The sequence below is a fragment of the Mangifera indica genome, chromosome 12 (genome assembly GCF_011075055.1).
Source record: "Mangifera indica cultivar Alphonso chromosome 12, CATAS_Mindica_2.1, whole genome shotgun sequence".
Taxonomy (NCBI): Eukaryota; Viridiplantae; Streptophyta; class Magnoliopsida; order Sapindales; family Anacardiaceae; genus Mangifera; species Mangifera indica.
The window spans coordinates 7,113,240-7,129,903 of record NC_058148.1 but is presented as its reverse complement, the minus strand read 5'-3'; the positions used below and the strand labels follow the sequence as shown (position 1 = coordinate 7,129,903).

Sequence of the window (16,664 nt, the reverse complement as noted above, 5' to 3'; positions counted from 1 at the left end):
TATTTCTTATTAATGGTCAGTTAATGATCTTCGAAATTAGGTGCATTTACTCTATTTCTCTCCCTTCTTATTATTACTATTGAAAAGTTATTAGGAAGTGCCAATTATATGTCATGGGATGCATCTATAGAATTATGGTTCATAGGACAAGGTTTAAAAGACCATTTGACCGTTCGAGCTACTAATTTAAAAGAAACTGATATTGATAAGGCTAGTTGGGTCAAAATTGATGCATTATTGTGTAGTTTGTTATGACAATCTATTGATCCATCTCTCTACCCTATTTACAAGGCTTATAGAACATGTGTTGATATCTGGAATCAAGCCAAATTGTTCTACACTAATGATATTCAAAGGTTATATTCGGTTGTCTCTAATATGGTTAATCTAAAACAACAAGATATGAGTATACCAAACTTTCTAGGGTGGATGTCATATTTAAAAGCTAAATTTAATGTTATTCTACCTGTCAGGAAGACTGTAGTTGAGGATTTGACATAACGCGACAAGTTCTTTATGGTTTTAACTCTCACTGCAATCAATCCAAACCTTGCTCCTGTTAGAGATCAAATCCCAGGAAGTGACACCATTCCAATGTTAGATGATGTATTTGTTCATCTGCTCAAAGTTTCCTCTACCACATGACCCTCATTTACCAACTCTGCTGCCCTAGTCTCTCCATCTCTGAACCATTCTAGAGAGTCAAGTGACCATGGGAGTAGAAGTGGTCGTCCAAGATGCAGGTACTATAACAAATGGGGACATACTTGAGAAATATGTTATAAGCTACATGGGAGACCTATACACAATGTCAATGTTGCATAATCAGTCCCTCAATCAGCCCTTCTTGATCATAATCCATAAATTTCAGCAAAACAACCTCAATCAGTTTCCCAGTCAGTTGCTCTCACTAGAGCTGATTACCAAGAATACCTTCAGTACCAGGTGACGAAACAATCATCTCAATCCTCTGTTGCTTCCTTCGCACAGTCTGGTAATTCGATTATTTAGTTATCACAATCCTCCACTTTAGGACCTTGGGTCCTAGATTCAGATGCCTCGAATCATATTTCTAGTAACTCTAGTTTATTTTCACATTTTAATCATTCCAAATCCTTTTCTTCTGTCACACTAGCGGATGACACAAAATCTATAGTTAAAGTCGTAGGACTTGCTAATTCATTACCTAATCTATCTTTAGATTTTGTTTTGTATCTTCCTAATTGCCCATTTAATCTCGTTTTAGTTAGTAAATTAACACGAGCCTTGAATTGTTCCTTTACATTACTAATGATGCCTTTGTTATATAGGATCAAAGTTCGGGCAAGACGATTGGCACAGGACGTAATTTACAAGGGCTTTATCACTTGTCACTTTCTTCTTCCGTTGCTTGCACTGTTATTGAGTCTCTAACTCTTCTCTACAATCGTTTGGGGCATCTTAGTTTATCCAAGCTTTAGAATATGGTCTCTCGTTTATCGAGTTTGTCATCTTTTGAGTATGAGTCTTATCAACTTGGGAAACAGTCTCATAATTCCTTCCCAAGGCGTGTCAATAATCAAGCTTCATCTCCTTTTGAGTTAGTTCACTCCGATGTGTGGGGTCTTTGTCAAGTCAAGTCTACTTTAAATTTTCAATATTTTGTGACATTTATTGATGATTATTGGCGTTGCACGTGGATATTTTTAATGAAAAGTCATTTTGAGTTATTTTCTCATTTTCAATCATTTTGTGCCGAAGTTAAAACACAATTTAATTCCTTTATACACACATTACGTAGTGATAATGCAAGTAAATATTTTTCCACTTCTTTCACAAATTTCATGTCTTCATAAGGGACTTTTCATCAGTCTTCTTGTGCTTATACCCCATAATAAAATGGGGTTGTTGAGCATAAAAATAGACACATTATTATTACATTTACATGTTCTTATACATTTTTGGGCTGATGTAGTTCTCACTGTTTGTTATCTTATTAATCGGATGCCCTCATCAGTATTGCAAAATCAGATTCCGTATTTAATTCTCTTTCCTACTGGCTCTTTATACATTATTCCTCCACGTGTCTTTGGTTGCACATGTTTTGTACATAACCTTTCCCCAAGTCTTGATAAACTATCTACTTGGTCTATCAAATGTATATTTCTTGGTTACTCTCATCTCCAGAAAGGTTACAAATGTTACTCTCCTACGACACATCGTTACTTTATATCCACTAATGTTACTTTCTTCGAGTCCTCTCTTTACTTCTTTTCATCTGAAATCTAATCTCCTGTCACTGAGAGTCTTCCATTACCTACTTTTATTCCTACTTTTGATGTATGTCCTACAGTCACCCCATAATCTACACTCACACAAGATCTAGAACCTGTTTCCTCGATCGTTGACTTTTTTGTAGGTACTGATGTCACTTATATTGCTCCAACGGCTCATGTTGACTAACTTCATGTTCCTGCATCTAACCCGACTGAGGTCATTATTGCCAATGGCTTGTAAGTATACGAGTCAATCAAGTAATATAGAAAGATGTCGGTCCCACAGAGATTGGTTGTTGCATACTAGCGTGTTTTGTAGTTTAAATTAGCTAGAGAAATAGAAATGCTATGGATTGGGATTGAATTAAAAATAATAAAATAAAACAACTAACTAAATCGAAATTAACAAAGGAAAATAATTACCTAGCAAATTAAAAGTGAAATACCAATTATAGAGAAGCCTAGGGTTTATGATTTCACTATCAATTACTCAAAAATCAGTAACGAATCCAATTAAAATCGATGATAAGATGAATTGTTGATGGATGATTATCCTATTTTACCTAATTCCTCTCTCAAGGTTAATTAGGAGTGTTAAGATTAAAAGCTTACCTACTTTCGTGGTATGTTGTTAATCAAAACCAATTAATTTCTATGACAATCAATTTGCCCACAAAAGATTTATATTTATCTCTAAATAAAATTCTAGGTTTAGTAAAGACATGAACTAATTAAGTATGTATTTCTCAATATCACACTCCAATCTACGAACTAGCATGGCATTGGGCCCTAACACCAAGCAAGAAGTTAAAATCACAATTACTAAATCAAACATTCATCATCATTAATTAAAAATCAAAACCCATTACATAATCCTTGAGAATTTATAGATTCATCATAAACCCTAGCAAAGGAAATTAGTTATTCATGGCTATAAAGTTCAAACTACAAGATAAAGTTGGAGAGAGAGACATTTTGAATCAATAAAAGAAGATAATAAGAGAGATAAGAAAAACTCTAAGGTCTTCAAATCTTGATTCTCTTGAGTCTTCTATCTTTAATCTTGGATCTTCCATCTTCTACTTGTTTCTTGAAGCTTTCTCTATCTAAAAATCCTTTGAGCTGCTGTATATTTTTGTTTTCCCTTTCGTTCCCCCTTTGGAGAAGATGTAGTTTTCTTTTTATACCTATCACTTAACCCTACTTTCTGTTTTTTTTTTTTATTTACGCCCAGTAATTATGGGCACCAATTATGACCATAAGACTGCCCATAATTACTCTCTGTCTCCTGATGTAAACCCTCCTCATTTACTTCTTTAAGCTTTCATTTTCACTCTAAAAGGGGCTTGAATGACTCCAAATCATCTACAAATATCATTCAAAGAACAAAATAAGATCAAGCCATCAAGATTAAATAAAACTTAAAGGATTTGACAAAATGGACCAAAATTCACTTTAAAACTATACTATTATAACCCTATTTGTGTGTATTTCATACACATATCAGCCCTACCTCCAAATGCCCAATTTCCTATTGTTATTCATAAAGCTGTAAAATTCTCTCATAACCCTAAAACTATTTATACCTTTCTTAGTTATCACCGTTTATCCTCACCATATTATGCATTTGTGTCTTCTTTATCCTCCATTTTAGTTCCTAAATATGTTAGTGAGGCTCTTTCTAATCCAGGTTAGAGACAAGCAATGGTGGATGAAATAACTGCGTTACATCATAATAGTACTTGGGAATTGGTTAAATTACCTCTGAGTCACTCCACTATTAGTTGTCGTTGGGTTTATACAGTCAAGACTGGTCCTCATGGTACTATTGATTGTCTCAAGGCCCTGTTGGTTGTTAAAAGTTATACTTTGGTCTATGGTTTGGATTATGGTGACACATTCTCTCGAGTGGCCAAGATGTCCTTCATTCGATTATTCTTATTTATGGTTGCCATTCGTCATTGACCTTTGTTTCAGTTAGACATAAAAAATATCTTTCTTCATAGTGAGCTTCAGGAGGAGATACTGTAGGATCGAATGGCCTAAGAGGGGGGTGAATTAGGCAATTTTAAAACTATCTTTACCAAATTTGAGAATTAAAACAATTTATTCAAATCAAATAATGTTGCCTATTTTTAATCCAATTTATGAAAATAATTAAAATATTTCAAATAATCAATACAATCAAAATAACATAACATAAAGTATAAGTTTAAGAGAAGAGAAAATCAAACACGCGATGTATAGTGGTTCGGCTCAACCCGGCCTATGTCCACTTCTCCAAGCTTTCTCCCTTGGAGTATTCCACTAATTCTTGGTTGACTAAAACCTCAACCAAGCTTTTCTTCACAACCAAAATAGCTTCCAAGGTGCTATTAACCTTTACAAATGTTAAAGCTCAATTTCTCTCACTAGAAATTTGCTAATCTCTCCAAGAGTGAACTTCACTTTTTTATAGTATGAATTTTGGTACGAAATTGAAATATGATCTCTCTCAAAGAGTGTATATGAAAGTTAAAGCTTAGTACAACCCAATGCAAATGGAATTACAAAGTGTATGGGCAAAGGTTTTGATTAGAGAAAAGAATTTGCAAGTAAATAGCTCAAAACTAATTTGCTCTCAAATATGTGAAAGTTCTCGATGGCAAAAGTTATTTTCGAACGAATTTGATTGGGTTTATATAGGGGAAAATGAGGAAATTTACCGTTGTACACAAAGATAGCCGTTTTAGTTTTCCAAAAAATGCACAATTCGATCGATCGAATGGAATTCGATCAATCGGATGTGACGTGACACTTCCGTGGAGCTTACGTGGCACTAGCCGTTGGAAAAATTCAAACCAACATTTGGTCGACCGAATTTAATTCGGTTGATCAAATTTCTGAAGCCAAAAACATGGCTTCTAGACAATTCGGAAGCTAATTCAGTCGGTCAAATTTGGTCGACCAAATTTTATTATATTTTACCTCCTAAATTTTTAAAAATCATAATTTGACCCCTAAAACTTTGAAAAGTGACAATTTAACCCATTTTTGAAATTTCTTTCAAAACCAACTTTAAGATATGAAAATATAGTTCACAAAACTTCATCATTTTAAATGAATTAATAAACTTTGGTTGGCTTAACCCAACAAGTTTGAAAAATGACATTTTAACCCAAAATGTGAAAGATATAAAAATGAGTTTTCAAGTGAGCTATCCCATGTAAATAAATATTCTAATCAAAACAAATGCTCCAAATTACAAATATAACTACCTAAACTTGAGTTTTACTTCAAATCTTCAAGAATTCTTCACTTGAGTCTTGTCTTTTATTTTCATCTTGAAACTCCTTCAAGTGCATTTGATAAATTCTTGCAATCTAAGCTCACACTCAAGTAAAATCATTAGTTAATATAATTAGGGACATATTAGTTTGTTATCATCAAAATAAGAGCATAATGACTTATTGAGTCAACAGATATATATGGAGCAACCGTCTGGTTTTGTTACTTAGAAGGAGTCTGATTTTGTTTGTAAACTTCAACACTCACTATACAGTCTAAAATAATCTCCACGTGTTCGGTTTGGACGTTTTAATATAGTTATTCAAGAATTTGGTATGACTCGATGTGAGTCGGATCATTCTGTATTTTACAGACACACGTCGTGAGGAAATTGCATTTATCTGGTTGTTTATGTCGACAATATTATTATCATTGGTGATGATTATGAGGGTATCGATCAATTAAAACAACATCTATTTAATCATTTCTAGACCAAGGACTTGGGAACACTTAAATACTTTATTGGGATAGAAGTTGCTTAGTCTAAGACAGGTATTATTATTTCTCAGAGGAAGTATGTCTTAGATATCTTAGAGGATACAGGGATGTTGGATTATAAACCTATTGATTCTCCTATGGACCCTAATACTAGACTTGTGTCAGGACAAGAGGAGCCACTTGTAGACCTTGGGAAATATCAGAGGTTAGTAGGTAAACTCAATTATCTGACTATCACAAGACCAGATATCTTTTTTCCAGTTAGTATTGTTAGTCAATTCCTCCAATCTCCGTGCAATTCTCATTGGGATACAGGTATTCAAATCCTGAGGTATATTAAGAGAGCACCAAGAAAATGATTACTCTATGAAGACAAAGGCCATACTCAGATTATTGGATATTTTGATACTGATTGGGCAAGATCTCCTTTTGATAGACGCTCGACTTCTAGATATTGTATTCTTGTCGGTGGTAACTTGGTTTCATGGAAAAGTAAAAAGCAAGATGTTGTGGCTAGATCAAGTGTAAAGGCATAATATCGTGCTATGACATTGGCTACCTGTCAACTTGTATGGTTGAAACAATTGGTTCAGGAGTTAAAATTTGCCGATATATCATAGATGAAACTACTTTGTGATAACCAGGCAGCACTTCGTATTGCTTCTAATCCAGTATTCCATGAAAGAACGAAACATGTAGAAATAAACTGTCATTTCATTCGAGAAAAAATTTTATCACGGTGTATAACTACCAACCATGTTAGCTCCAATGATCAGCTTGCAGATATCCTTACTAAGTCTCTTAGGAGTCCTCGTATTGAATTCATTTGTAACAAGCTTGGTGCATATGATTTGTATTCTCCAGTTTGAGGGGGAGTGTTGAGTTGTATATGAGTTGTATCTCTAAATTAGAAAGCAAATAATTAGGGTGATTGTATTTTTGTAAACTATGAAAGTACATATACTCTTTCTTAAAGTAGGATTTAGAATTTCATATAAATATTGATGTAAATTCACTCTTTTGATATATAGAATATTTTTCTCAAGGTTTTTCACATTCTAGAAATTCTACCCATCTTTGTCCTCAACTATAAATCCAACAATCGGTTTCTTCTCAAATTTATAGATAATTTTATTAAATATATAACCTGATTGTTAGAATAAATTGCATTTTCCAACCCAAAGTTTGGTCTAATGCATATTCTAACCCTTAATAGCATAAATAACAGTTTTCTACCCATAATGGAATCTTTTTTACCATAAACAGTACAATAAAATATACAATTATTATAATACCTTTTCTATATTAATTTTTGTTATTATTTATTTATATGATTGTGAAATATTTTTATTTTGTAATAAATTTTTCAATTACTTTTTATTGACCCTTTTCAATTTATTGGGTTTCCGGGATTTTTTGGGTTTTTTTGAATTTTTTTTTTGTCCAATTGTTTTTAATTCATCTATATATATATATTTTAACTTGGTGTCAATAGTTACTACGTCTATGATTGCCTAAGATGCAAATGCTTCAAACTATCGTTTTGATCATTTTTCCTAGATCTTTTGATCCCCCTTCTACTCTTTAATCATCACCACAATTTCTACCATTGTATCTTTTTCACTAAGTTCACTATACAAAAATGTTATAGTCTGACGAGTTTCCCATGGATGAGACCTCTACATCGCGTTTGACACCACTGCGCCTATCGATCACAAAAACCAATTCGTCAACCCAACTCAAAAACCTTAAGCCCCCAATTCTTCATCCAAATTTTGCACCACCAAAATCTCCCACTAGGCCTCAAAAGTTGCATTGCAATCACTCATCGATCTTCTTCTATGGAGAAGAAATTGAGTGAAGGCAGTCGAAGGTGGCGTTGTTTCAATCCTTGTTAATCTTCTCTTACAGAAATTTGATAGGAAGGATTTCGAGCTCATTTCTAACCACAATTGATTTTCTTTGTCAATGGATGAAAGGAAGAGTTTAATTGTTGAAGCAAGATGTGGGAATGATAATAGTGTTGAGTTATGCTAATTATTTGTACACATAGTATCATCCATAATTATTATACAATATATAGTTGTACAATATATATTATTAAATTTGATAATACAAATATTTTATGTTTATATAAGGTTGATAAAATTTGGTTTAATATATGATTATAAACCTTATTTTATATTGTCAGTAATATAAATTATATATTTTATTGATTATTCAAGTTTATTATTTGTACTATGTTATGAAATGTTATATACATAAATTTTGAAATAATATTTATTTGATAAGATATTTATCTCTCAATTATCAATTTTATGGAGTCTTAGACTCTTGACATTACGCAGTTGTAAAACTAAATGAAAAAATTTTGATACTTTATTTAAAATTTAATTAATTATAATATAAAATTGATATAATAGTATATTTATATGTATGGTAGTGGCTATAAATTACTTTATGTTAACAAGATCAATTGAAAATTGCATTTTATATATATATATATATTGAAATTGGTAATCATTATAAGTATATATAATAACATTGAAATAATAATTATTCAATAAAATGAGTACAACTATGTACATAAACAATAACATGTCAATATGTAATTGAGTGATTTTGAATTAACGACAAAATAACATCTAATTATATGATGATATATTATTGTTTGTACATAAAGTTGTACTTATTATTTATACACATAGATAAAATCTTAGAGCAAATTATTTTTTAGCTTATAAATATATAACATCTTAATGACTATATTTATCACTTTTGTAAGTTGATTTTATTGCAAAATTAATTAGTTCAATGTTTTGTCTGCATTAACTAAATTTTGTTGGGTATGCCCTATGTGTTAGTGTGTCATAAATGAACTGTTCATTTTCTATTCAGGTTTAAGCTCGAGCTCATATTTTTGTGTAATACAAGTTCAAACTCAAGTTCATATTCATTTATTAGTTGATCAAATTGAGCATGATTGAACCGAATTGATAAATGAATTTGAGTTAATTCGATTTGAATCTAATCTAATAATGAACATCTTAGTAAGGGGTGTAATTGTAGAGTAATTAGTAAAATCACTCGTATATATATTAAAGATTATATATAAGTCATATGACACTATTAAAAGAGAAACAAATAAAAGTGAAAATTGATATTATATCATACCATAAAAATTATGAGTATAATATTTTAACTTACATATTGTTTTATTATATATTAAAAGAAATATATTTAATACTATTTTATTGAAACAATAGAAAAAATATTGAAGAAATTATAGATGTAATAACTTAGGAAATTAAATTAAATGGCCTAAATTCATTCGTTAAAAGCAAAAATGCCCAATTATACTGTTCACCAGAGGCACTGTTTACAAATTATTTTTTTATATAAATTTTGTTATTTTTTTATTTGCACTCATAATTACTTATTAAAAAAATTTATCAAATATATTTTTAAAAAATATGGTTTATGATTTAATTTAATTTAACAATTATACAAACAAGACACTGTTTATTTGTGAATTCCAAACAACTTTTTTTGACAATTTATCCAGTTTTACAATAAAAAAATAGTAAAAGAGATTAATTTATCATTTATTATCATATTTTATTCAAGTTGATATTGAGATTTATACGATTAAAAGATTATTTAGTTGGTTTTTATGTTAGAATTTTCATATTTGTACAATTGATTATTGAGTATTTTGAATAAATTTGTTAAGAGTTTTGTGTTAGAATAGGTATAGATTTGATTGTTATTGTTTTGAATATATTATTTTCGGATAATTAATTTAAAAGTAATTAAGTGTACAAATAAAGAAAATAACAAAATTTATATGAAAAAATAAAGAAAATAACAGTACCTAATCGGGTGAACAGTGCAATTCGGGGAATAGTGAGCAGTGCCTCGGGTGAGCAGTATAATTAGACATTTTTGCTTGATATAAATAATATTGAATATTTTTGCTTTTAGCAAGTTTAATTTAATTTTCCTAATATCTTTTATTATTCTAATTATTATTTTTTTCTTATATAAAAGGGCATCTTACTTATTATTATATCTATTACTTCAGAAATTAATTTTATTGTAAAATAAATGAGTTTGATGTGTCATTGCATTATATTTTTATTGAGTCAATTTGGACTATTCAATTGCACATCAATTAATATATAAACCAACATTCTTTTGAGATTCACAATTCTACCCCGGGTTCACTGTTCACGCGAGATTCCACCTTCTGCACCTGAGCGCACTGTTCACGCGATACTTCACATTCGTCGCGTAAGTGTTAACGCGATGTTCGTCGTTAATTAATTTAAAAGAACTTATACGTTAAAATTTGCCGCCGTTACGTGTCCTGGTTATGAGCTCAGTACATTGCGCACCCAAGAAATTAATTTTATTGTAAAATAAATGAGTTTGATGTATTATTGCTCTTGCATAAGGTAGATTTTTTCATCATATGGAAGACAAATCGAAAACTTGCGTGGGAATGCATTCAATGATTTGGTGGTTCCCACATGTGAATATAATTTTCCCCTCCAACCAAGAAATGAGTCATTTTAGGCCGGCAATATTAACTTTGGGTGGCCTTGGAAAATTGTTTTATCTCATGGACTGGAGGCGGCAAATTTCCCCTGCTCTCTTCATTTGTAAGAGATGTCCATATATTTGATTATTAATTCGACTCCAGCCTTTCATCTTTTCTTCATATTTCTTTCAATCCTCTTTTTTGTTATATAAATTTTATAACAATTAATGTATAAACCAAGATTATTTTACCCCCTCTTCTTTCAAAGTTCACAATTCTACCCGTGATTCACTGTTCACGCGAGGCACTGTTCACGCGACACTTCACAATTGTCGCGTCCCCAGGAATGGACCTAATTGGGCAGGTGTTAACGCGATGTTCGTCGTTAATTAATTTAAAAGAACTTACATGTTAAAATTTGCCGCCCTTACGTCTCCTTGTTATGAGCTCAGTGCATTGCGCACCCAAACTTTCCTTCTCTAAAATTTCTTTCCATGTTACCACTCTTTCTTCTCTTTCTAAATCCACATTGTAAAGAAAGCACTTTGTTTCTATAACTTCTGTCTCATTTCTCTTCATTTTAACTCCTCTGTTATGGAGCTTCCAGCGACAGGCGTTCCTTTAAGATTAAGTAAGTATTCTTAATAACAAACGAGCTCCATGGTTGAGAAAATTTGAATTGTTTTGTTGGTTTAAATGACGTTGATTCATTGCATTTATACAGCTGCTGAACAAGTACGGGAACAGGCTCGACAACGATGGTTTCATACAACTGAATTATGTGAAATATTTGCAAAGCATGACACCCTTAATATACATATATCTCAACCACAACAAAGGCCGACAAGTATTGTTTCATTTTAGACTCATTTCAAACTTTTTATATATATTTTGTTAGTTTGTTAATTTGCATGCATTTCTATTTTCAGATGGTGCATTTTTTGCAATTACCATGCAAAAGCTTCGGGAGTTTAGGAAAGATGGACATGTCTGGGCTAAAAAGAAGGACGGTAAAACGATTCAGGAATCTCATGAGAACCTCAAGGTTTTTGTCATAATTTGAATTATATTTGAAAGAGATTTTAATGTGCATAGGCATTCATTTTTGTAGAATTTATATTCAAAGCTATTAATTTAGTAGATTAACAAGTTTGAATTCTTTCAGGTTAACGGTGTTGGGGTGTTGAACTGTTTGTACGCATACGGAGAAAAAGAGAACAATTTTCAGAGACGTATATATCGGATGATTAAAAAGTAAGACATTTTTCTTGGAAGATATTGTTGATGTATGCTCTGTGAAATTAACAAAAATATTTATGCTTACTTCTTTGGCAGTCTGATCTCTGTCCCTTATACCATTACCCCATCTACAGCATTTCAGTTTTCCTTTTTTTTTTTTAAGTTGATTTGGAAGTAAATGCTTCCGGTTGATTGAGTTCACTTTTTGCCTTTAATTTTGAATGAAAGTACAAATTCTTTCTAGACTGATTTCGGTGGCAAGCTAATTGAATGCTTTTGATGCAGGGAACATCCAGATATAGTTCTTTTTCATTACCGAAAAGACCAGGTTAGCTCAGATCATACTTTTCAATTGCTGTAGTTAGTCTGTTACTTATAATGAGATAAGGTTGATCCAGGCATTGTGTTAAGCATTTGATGTTGATTTCATTATAGATGTTGTGACTGTTGTTTGTAGGCCATACCCTTAAATCATGCTCCTTGACCCTTGCATATTGTCGTTATTGATAGTGAGCCATATTTTGAGTTTTTTTTATTTTATATTTTTCAATGAAAGAAGAATCAGGAAAACAGTAAAATTTGGAGACGTGGCATAAAACCCATCAAATTAAACCCTCAGTCCATCCAAGAACCTGAAAAAGTTATACCCACTTTGGCTGTGACGGGTTTTTCCTCTGACATTGTTGCTCATAGCAGTAACCAATTGTCTTTGCTTCCACGGACTGCAAATACAAGCAACCTGAACATTCAGGAAAATGTTGAATCTGCAGGTACGTTGTTGTAGCTTCTTTATGTTCTCAGGTTTTACTCAATAATCATGAATCACAAGTGTCATAAAATTGGTTATAGCAGGTTGTTCCTCCGGCATTGTCAATCATGACAACTACCAATTGTCCTTGGCTCTAAAAACTGCAGGCAGCCAGAACAGCATCCAGGCTAATGGTCAACCTTCAGGTGAATTGTTGTAGCTTCTATATTCATAGCTTTAAGTTTATAATAATGAATCATTGGTGTCATGTAATTTTGGTGATAGCAGGTACTTCCTTTGGCATTGTCAACCATGAAAACTACCAATTGTCTTTGCCTCCTCAAACTGCAAATACAAGCAACCTGAACATTCAGGAAAATGTTGAATCTGCAGGTACGTTGTTGTAGCTTCTTTATGTTCTCAGGTTTTACTCAATAATCATGAATCACAAGTGTCATAAAATTGGTTATAGCAGGTTGTTCCTCCGGCATTGTCAATCATGACAACTACCAATTGTCCTTGGCTCTAAAAACTGCAGGCAGCCAGAACAGCATCCAGGCTAATGGTCAACCTTCAGGTGAATTGTTGTAGCTTCTATATTCATAGCTTTAAGTTTATAATAATGAATCATTGGTGTCATGTAATTTTGGTGATAGCAGGTACTTCCTTTGGCATTGTCAACCATGAAAACTACCAATTGTCTTTGCCTCCTCAAACTGCAAATACAAGCAACCTGAACATTCAGGAAAATGTTGAATCTGCAGGTACGTTGTTGTAGCTTCTTTATGTTCTCAGGTTTTACTCAATAATCATGAATCACAAGTGTCATAAAATTGGTTATAGCAGGTTGTTCCTCCGGCATTGTCAATCATGACAACTACCAATTGTCCTTGGCTCTAAAAACTGCAGGCAGCCAGAACAGCATCCAGGCTAATGGTCAACCTTCAGGTGAATTGTTGTAGCTTCTATATTCATAGCTTTAAGTTTATAATAATGAATCATTGGTGTCATGTAATTTTGGTGATAGCAGGTACTTCCTTTGGCATTGTCAACCATGAAAACTACCAATTGTCTTTGCCTCCTCAAACTGCAAATACAAGCAACCTGAACATTCAGGAAAATGTTGAATCTGCAGGTACATTATTGTAGCTTCTTTATGTTCTCAGGTTTCATGAATCAGTAGTGTCATGCAATTGGTTATAGCAGGTTGTTTCTCTGGCATTGTCAATCATGACAACTACCAATTGTCCTTGGCTCCAAAAACTGCAGATACGGGCAACCAGAACAGCATCCAGGCTAATGCTCAACCTTCAGGTGAATTGCTGCAGCTTCTTTATTCATAGCTTTTAGTTTATAATAATGAATCCTTGGTGTCATGTAATTTTGGTGATAGCAGGTTCTTCCTTTGGCATTGTCAACCATGAAAACTACCAACTGTCTTTGCCTCCGAGCACTACAGATTCAAGTAACCAGAGCAACATTCAGGGAAATGCTGAATCTGCAGGTGCTATATTTGTTGTCGCTTCTTTTATGTTTTTAGTGCTTTTAGTTTGTAATTTTGTGTTGAGGAAGGTGAAGAGAGCTACTACTAAATTGGGAAAATTAGATTTAGTATTGTGAAGCCTAATTCTATGCCCGCTCGGTTTTCTTTCTCATTGAAGGCCCATTTATTGGAAAAGTCATATTTAGCCCTATCAAATTAATTAGTATCCCCACTTTTTGAGATTTTTTTATTTGACAAGAACTTCACTGAAAATCATCACTAATAATTTCTTGATACAGTCACACTTTATTTTATGATTCGGCTTAAGTTTTGGTTTTAAGTTTTTAACCTTTTATTTCTAACATAAACCGAAACTATATTTTAAATATTTCTTTTTTAATGAAAATATATAAAACAAATTAATCACACAAAAGAAAAAACTCTAAATTGAGAGAAGAAAACATTTGTTTCAATTTGAATTAGGGAAAAATTGGAGTAAACTAAGAAATCTAATTAAGTTTTAAAATGAGAGAAAATGGTATAAACAAAAACTAGTTTGAAATTGAAGAACACATAAAAAAGAAAAAACCATAATTAAGTTTGAAAACGGAAAAATATGTGATACAAACAAACAAAAAAGTAATTAAACGTAATCAAATATAATTTAAACAACTCTTTGTTTTTAGAATAAAGATGAATTTAGTACTGAGAGACATTGATTGGTTTGATAGAGACTAAAAAGTGTTGAATATCAATGTAATTAGTCAACACTCCAAAGGCTATGCAGACATAGCCACTAGAAGGGGTTGGATGAATCTGTCCAATATATAAATGAGGTATTGACCGAAGTTTACTTATATTTAGACTAAGCAACTATCAAAGGCAAAGAATTTTCAGTCAAAAATCACTTGTTGGTAAATCAAATTTTGCTTAAAATAGGTACAAAGGCTAGTATAAAGTGTTTAATGTTTTTATTTAGAGAAATAGTCATCTAGATATATAAAATCTTAAAAGATTAAACATATGAGATGTCACAGGCTTATATAGTACATATATCAAGGATGTCGAAGATAAAGGAATAGTAGTGGAATGTCAAGAATTATCATGTATTGATTGTGGTGTCTTGATTGGTTACTTATCAAGTGTTTCTACACTCTCGTGTTCCTTGTGTTGTTTTGCATGTAGGAGATGATGTTGGATTGCGGGGGATTAATGGGTCAACCATCAGGAGATTTGCATGAGGAGTGCTTTACTTTTTATTTCAGATTATGATGTCATATTTTCACTGTTGAACTGTTTTATGTATTTAAGATTATGCACACTTTGGATTATGTTTATGGATTGTATGGATGATGGTTGTTGGAAGTTTTTGGACATGTCATTCTATAATTTTGTAAAACAATAAGCGTACTTGGATTTTGGTTCGTTCGTTAGATCATTCGAATAAACTCCGAGAATCAATGCTAGTCATTTCCACGACCCCATTTGCTTGAGTATTGCACTCCAATGATCGACGCTAGTCATTTCCACAACCCTATTCAAATACACACACAACAACAAAGGTTGGAAAGGTTCTAAGCAAGTAAAGCCCAAAGGAACACCAGGGATAGTCCAATCAAAAAGGGTCTGAAATCGGATAGTAGAGGAGACAAGACCGTCAAAAGGCAATGACAGAGAAGAATTAGCAGCAACAACACCTAAAGAAATTTCAAGGAAAAGAGAGCTTGGCAACCCATCAGAATTAGCGGAGACAACCATGGCTAAGGAGGGAAAGAAAGAGCCACACACCAAAGAACTTAACTAAGGAGAAACCACCCTGAGTAGAGAGATAGAAATACTGAGTAACTTAAGCAACACACCCTATAAGAAAACCACCACCACGCTAGTAAGAGCCAAAAATCTACCCACTTTAATTCATCTTATCAAAACTAAACACCTAGACTGAAACCAACTAAACAAGATACTAGCCCATACAAGAAGGCTCAAAGAAACACACCCACCTATAGAGAAACCCAACACAAGAACCACTAGACAAAAGCCTACAGAGGCAATAAGCCAACAACCCACACAAACTTCCTGCCCAAACACAACTACCTAAAAGAGTGCCTAACAAAGCCTAGCCAAAGAGCCTAAAAAACCACACACCAAACAACTTGCCTAAGCCTAATTCAACTCAGCCACTCACAAGTCACCAGTAAGACAACTTGAAAAAAAAAAAACCATGCACCAACGCACAGAATACAAAAACCAACATCTAACACTTTGCCAACTAGCTAAAGGAGAAAAAACCCAATGTCGTAAGCAAGAGCAAGAGACCACCCTTTACAAGAAACCACCACCAGACCTAGAGCAAGCAGATACACCAACCTAGAAAACAAAGGGACACTAGAACCTCTTTAATAAAAGAGACCGAAACAAGGACAACACCAGGCACATGCCCACGACCACCAAGTCTAAAAACCACCCATGCAGACCTAGAATCAAGAGGAGGGCCAACCAGAAAATCAACTACCAAGAGGAAAATCAGAACAGTAAGAAGAGGCATAAGTCAACCAAGTTAGGGAAGAGGGAGGGGGGAAAAGGGAAGACAGGGAGAAGAAGAGGCAAGAGAGATCAACCAATGTGCAGATG

The 16,664-nt window shown here is 32.8% G+C and overlaps 1 protein-coding gene across 1 annotated transcript; it reads left to right on the top strand.

Annotated features, from left to right (window-relative positions):
• Positions 1-11,038: 11,038 nt before the first annotated feature.
• Positions 11,039-15,379, top strand: LOC123192710 (calmodulin-binding transcription activator 1-like). Its single transcript, XM_044605355.1, has 15 exons — positions 11,039-11,194; positions 11,288-11,410; positions 11,493-11,608; positions 11,729-11,817; positions 12,088-12,130; positions 12,362-12,572; positions 12,655-12,756; positions 12,839-12,943; positions 13,026-13,127; positions 13,210-13,314; positions 13,397-13,498; positions 13,581-13,685; positions 13,757-13,864; positions 13,947-14,054; positions 15,219-15,379. Exons 1-15 carry the CDS (start codon positions 11,158-11,160, stop codon positions 15,272-15,274), a joined length of 1,512 nt encoding a protein of 503 aa, XP_044461290.1. The 5' UTR covers positions 11,039-11,157; the 3' UTR covers positions 15,275-15,379.
• Positions 15,380-16,664: the final 1,285 nt, after the last annotated feature.